Here is a 5,779-nt window from a genome sequence, read left to right on the forward strand (position 1 = left end):
ATTTTCGTACTTCCTGGATGAATAGGGAATCCGCTGTTATGAGCTTCTGACAACAACTCTTGCCTTAAACTCCCATCATCTGGCACACAGATCCTCCCTTTATATCTCTATATACCTTCATCGTCCTTAGTGAACTCTCCTTGCCTTTCTTTACCAATCAGTTGGAACATTTTCTGAAGCTCCTGCTCATCTTGCTGGGCCCTCTGAATTTCTATCTTGAATGTGCTTGATATGTGCAACTTATTCAAACAGGCTTTTCCGTCAACTTTACCAATGTCCAACTTAAGCTTCGCAAACTTGTTTACCAATTGCTCCTCTTTAATCCTCATCCAGGCAACAGCCAATGACTTCTTGCTCAAGGCATCTGCTACAATGTTAGCCCTCCTGGGGTGATAACTTAACTCAAAGTCATAATCCTTCAGTAGCTCCATCCATCTTCCTTGGCGCATATTGAGCTCTTTGTGATCAAAGATGTACTTGAGACTCTTGTGATTAGAAAAGACTCGGAATTTAACTCTGTACAAATAGTACCTCCAAATCTTTAAATCAAACACAACTGCCGCCAATTCCAAATCATGAGTTGGGTAATTCACCTCATGTGGTCTTAGCTAACGCGAAGCATAAGCTTCCACATTCTTGTGTTGCATTAACACACAAATCAAGCCTTTCAGTGAGGCATTATAAGAAACTTCAAATGGTTCCTGTGGTTCGATTAAAATTAAAACTGGCGCTGAAGTCAACTTCTCTTTCAAGGTTTGGAAACTTTCTTCGCATTCTGATATCCACACAAACGGTATATCCTTCCGAGTTAGTTTAGTCATAGGTAACGCGATTTACAAAAAACCCATGAATGAATCTTCTGTAATATTTGACTAATCCCAAGAAGCTCTTAACCTCAGCCACTGACATCGGCCTTCCCCATTCTATTACCACCTCAACCATTAAAGGATTCATTGCTATTCCTCCTCTACTCATGACAAAGGATAAATGCCAGTCTAGAAAATTCCAAGGTTCTCAAACTCAAATGTCATCTAAACTGACAAGTGATTCCCAATCAAAGTTTAGAAGAGTGTCACAAGAATCAAATTAATTACCGGGAGTAGGATCTCGGGTCGTTTTCCCTAGGACTTGCAGTTGAGTGCACATCATTGATTAGAAAAATTGTGGGGTTTCGAATTGCTTGCGGGAAAAGTAAAATGACTAGAATCCAAAAGCAAATAACAATTAACAATTAAAATGTGACAATTAGAAACACCAAACAAGCAATTGACTATCTAACAAGAATGTAACTAAGATGATAACAATAAAATGGTATGCAACTAAGGAGCACAAAATTAAGGTAAAAAAGCTAAGAAATTAAAGTCAACAAAAAGGAATGGCAATCAATTAATCTAAAGGACCTTGGATAGGGGTGAGAACTAGGCTTCCTATCCTTGTTGTTAACCACAAACATGATAATTAGCAAGAGTATTCCTACTTTGTTATTCTCTAACATTGAAGAAAAGTCAAGTAAGCATAATTGATTTCAATTCACAAGTCATAGCCAACTAACAAATTTGATTTAGTGAAAAACTAGCTTTAATGAAACCAAACCAATTAACAACTCTCAATTACCAACTAAACTTAAACATTAACAACTCAAGGATATCCAATTACTCAACCCCAAGCCAAGAATGAAAATCTACTCCATAGTCAAAGTAAACATTCTATCATATATACTTGGTGAGCAAGCAAAAGGAACATCATATAATTGAGAAAATTGAACATAATTAAATCTATCCACTACTAATTAGCAATGATCACACCTCAATTAACACATAGAAATCATGAAAACTTCAATGCATTAACAGAAATTCAAAATTAATAATATCGATAAACCAACAAACTAAGAGAGAATAGCTAAAAAGTTTCTAAGTGAGATTGAACTAGCAAAACTACAATTAAAGCAACAAAATGAAAATTCAACAAGATCCAAATGAGGAATTGGGACAAAATATAATCAAAGTGCACTAAAATCCTAGAGAGAAGGAAGAGTTTCTCTCTCTAGAAACCTAGGAATAAAAACTAGTTTAAAATTAAGTAAAATGTATGTATGCTTGATTGCCTCCATTCCCCCTCTTCAATTTTTGGCCTTTTTTCCTTCAAAATTGAGTTGATTTGGGCCCAAGAAAGGTCAAGAAATCACTGGCACATGCAATTCTAAGAAAATCACGCGCTTCATGTCATGCGTGCCATGCGTACGCGCGAGCGCTAGATCCTCAAAATTTCAATTCTTCATGTTCCTTCCAATTTTACCATATAGACCCTAAAATCACTCAACAAACGTATCACGATATAGAATGGTAATAGAAGAAAATTAAAAATCAACATCTTTAAGGCTTAGGAAGCATGTTTATAATTCTTAAAGCATGATTAGGAAGAAACCATAAAAGTATGCAATTAATATGAAAAAGTGTGAAAAGAGTTGACCAAATCCACTAAATTCAATCCAAAATAAACCATAAAATTGTGGTTTATTAACTCACCACATGCCCTAAGAACTTTACTTCCACCTTCGAGAATTCACACTTCGATAACTTTGCATACAACTTTCACTCCTTCAAAATTTGTAACACAATCCTTAGATGATCTTCATGCTTTTTCACCGTTTTTGAATAAACCAAGATGTCATCTATGAACACCACCAAAAACTTATCCAAAAAGGGACGAAATATTCTGTTCATGTAATCCATGAATACAACAGGCACATTCGTCAACCCAAAGGACATCACCGCATATTCATAGTGAGCGTGTTCTAAATGATGTCTTCGGGATATCCTTCTCCTTCACTCTTATCTGATGGTAACCTGACCTCAAATCGATCTTCAAGAACACCCCAGTTCGTTGCAATTGGTCCATTAAATCATCGATCCTCGACAATGGATAATTGTTCTTCACCGTCACTCTGTTCAACTGTCGGTAGTCCACACAGATTCGTATTCCTCCATCTTTCTTTTTCACTAATAAAACTGGCGCTCCCCACGGAAACACGCTTGGTCGAACAAACCTCTTGTTCAGAAGCTCCTCCAACAGAGTCTTAAGGTCAACCAGCTCTATCGAAGTCATTTGTACAATGCAATTGACATTGGTCTGCCTCCTGGCACCAAGTCTATCGCAAATTTAATTTCCCTTTGAGGTGGGAATCCGGAAATATCTTCAGGAAACACTTCGAGAAACTCTTTAACTACGAGAATTCGGGAATATCTTCAAGAAACACTTTGAGAAACTCTTTAACTATAGGAATTTGGTCTAACTTATACTCATTGCCTGATGCATTTGTAGCCAAAAGTATATAACTATGACATTCCTCCCAACTACAGTTCACCATTACAGAGTTCAGGTAAGAACCCTTAGCTACAACTGCTCCTCCTTCTCCTTCCGACATAAATCTAATCGATCACTTGAAGGAATCTGACAACACTCGATTCTTTGACAACCAATCAAACCCCAAAATAATTTCCAACCCAGCCATCGACAAATAAATTAAGTCATGAACAAAAGATCTATCCTCAATCTTGGAAGGTATCTGTCTATAACCTAATCTAGTCACAACTGTTTGAGACGGGGTATGCCCGTGCAAATCAAAAGCTAAGTCTAAGATTTTTAACCCTAGTTCAACAACCTTATCAAATACAATGAATGAATGTGAAGCTCTCGTATCATACAAAGCAATTAATGTCTTGTCACCAATTAAACATTTACCTGTCATCAAAGGATCCGACTTAGCAATATCGTTGGCATTCATAGCAAATACTCGGTCTTGTTGTTGGTTCTGACCTACATTTTGGTTTCTCCCATGAGGGCAATCCCTTGACATGTGTCCAGAAAATCCATAAGTAAAGCATCCAACTCTTCGTTTTGCCTGATGAAATTGATCATAGTTGGCTCTCCTGAAGTTTTTTTGACCTTGGGGGTATTGAGAAGCATGTCCTCCCCTTTTGAAGTTATGGGCTCTAGGCTGAAAATGCTTTCTACGGCCTTGATTGTTGTTGCCTCCATGAGTATCCCATGCCAATGCCACTTTCTTAGCATTATCCTCAATAACCCTTGCTTTGTTCACTAATAAAATCTCTGAATCTCCAATGAAGCCACAACACTCATAATGTTTTTCCTAAGACCTCCATAGTACTTTATGCACTTCCAACCCTTATAAGACTCAGGAGCTCCTTGACGTACCCTTGGGAATCCTCAAACTTATTGATATACTCGGCTACAGACATCAAACCTTGTTTTAGCTGCATAAGCTCCAACTCTCTAGCGTCCCTTACTGATTCCGGGAAATACTTTCTGTAGAAAGTAGCCCGAAACAACTTCCATGGAATATCCACATTCTGAAGTTACAATAGTCGGAATTATCTCTACCACCAATGTTAAGCTTCTCCCATCAGTTGATAAGCCGCAAATTCGACGAATTGAGTATCTGGGACATGCTGAGTCTGCAGTGCATGCTCCACAGCTTGGAACCAGTTGTCTGCTTCAGTAGGATTTGTCGTTCCTCTGAAAGTCGGCAGATTAACCTTTAAGAAAGCAGCTAGTGTCATTGGAGCACCTCCTAAATTATTTTCGGTCTCAATTCCTATTTCCTGTTGGTTGCCCCAACCTTTCCATAGCTTGAGTAGCGGTAGTAGCACTCGTTTGCATCGAGTTAGCTAAGTTAGTTATTGTCGTCATGAACTCGGCATGGTTATCGGCCGGTTGGTCATCCTCATTATCTCTCTATGTACGTGATCGACCTCGTTCACGAGTTGCCATTCAGGGTCTTATCTACGCTAAACAATCGATATCAAAGTGATCAATGTCAATATCTCAAGTTTAGTGCTTCAATTATCCCAAAAAGACACTCACAAACTAGCATGCTATGCATATCAAATAGTTATGCTAAATAGCATGAAAGAAAAATGACCTAGAGTATGCAATGAAGCACAATCGATCCATCCCTCAGGCTCACGAGGATGAACCACTTTGATACCACTAAGTGTAACACCCTATCACCCTAAGCCTTACCTCTAGCTGTAAAGCAAAGGATAACAAAGTAACACGATAGTTCTAAAGCTCATACATTAATATATATGGAAGGAAGTAATAATACTAGAAGTCGGATGAAGAAATAAAGCTCAACGACGTAGAAAACAGAGATACAAAAGCATGAAGCGTTCACAAACGATAACCAAAGCTCAAAGGTAAGAAAAGAGATCATAGATACAAGATAAACAAGAGTGTGTATATATATATATATATATATACACACACACACACACACACACAAAATAGAACTAGTCATAGCCTACGTTGTTTATGTTGGCTAGCTCAAACATAATATAACAGAGTTTTTAAAATAAAACAGCAACATCCTATCTCTCAGAGTAAGCCTTTAAGTTAACAAGTACAATATACAAAAGTGAGAGAGATACTACAACAAAATAACTAAAATACAAAAGATAAAAGCGATCTTTTGCTCTGTCACCATCCCGTAAACTCACTGAGGTGGGTTGCGACCTGCATTTGAAAAACAACAACAACATATGGTATGAGAACCGAAGATTCTCAGCATAGTAGCAATGTCTAATAGATAAGATATAAGGTTTCGGGATGCCAAAGGCAATCCTAGAACTTCACACCGATATAAAGATATGCAAGCTTAATGAAACATATAACTAAAACTAATAACAGGACAATTTAACTTAAGGAAATTCTAAACTAACAGAAACACCATTGTTCCACAGCCTTTGCCATCGCCTAC

General features: G+C 37.6%; 1 protein-coding gene across 1 annotated transcript; it reads right to left on the reverse strand.

Annotated features, from left to right (window-relative positions):
* Positions 1-3,436: 3,436 nt before the first annotated feature.
* Positions 3,437-4,580, reverse strand: LOC130934500 (uncharacterized). Its single transcript, XM_057864064.1, has 3 exons — positions 4,437-4,580; positions 4,265-4,370; positions 3,437-4,116 (listed from the first exon to the last, which is right to left on the reverse strand). Exons 1-3 carry the CDS (start codon positions 4,578-4,580, stop codon positions 3,437-3,439), a joined length of 930 nt encoding a protein of 309 aa, XP_057720047.1.
* Positions 4,581-5,779: the final 1,199 nt, after the last annotated feature.

Source organism: Arachis stenosperma, chromosome 6 (genome assembly GCF_014773155.1).
Source record: "Arachis stenosperma cultivar V10309 chromosome 6, arast.V10309.gnm1.PFL2, whole genome shotgun sequence".
NCBI classification, from domain to species: Eukaryota; Viridiplantae; Streptophyta; class Magnoliopsida; order Fabales; family Fabaceae; genus Arachis; species Arachis stenosperma.

Bases quoted from the DNA above. Each gene is read 5' to 3' on its own strand.
- LOC130934500 (XM_057864064.1), bottom strand. From the start codon at position 4,580: ATGACACTAGCTGCTTTCTTAAAGGTTAATCTGCCGACTTTCAGAGGA. The intron at 4,371-4,436 runs GCTTATCAACTG...TTGTAACTTCAG, and splicing joins CTCAATTCGTCGAATTTGCG to AATGTGGATATTCCATGGAA. The intron at 4,117-4,264 runs GTTTGATGTCTG...GCTTCATTGGAG, and splicing joins GCTTATGCAGCTAAAACAAG to ATTCAGAGATTTTATTAGTG.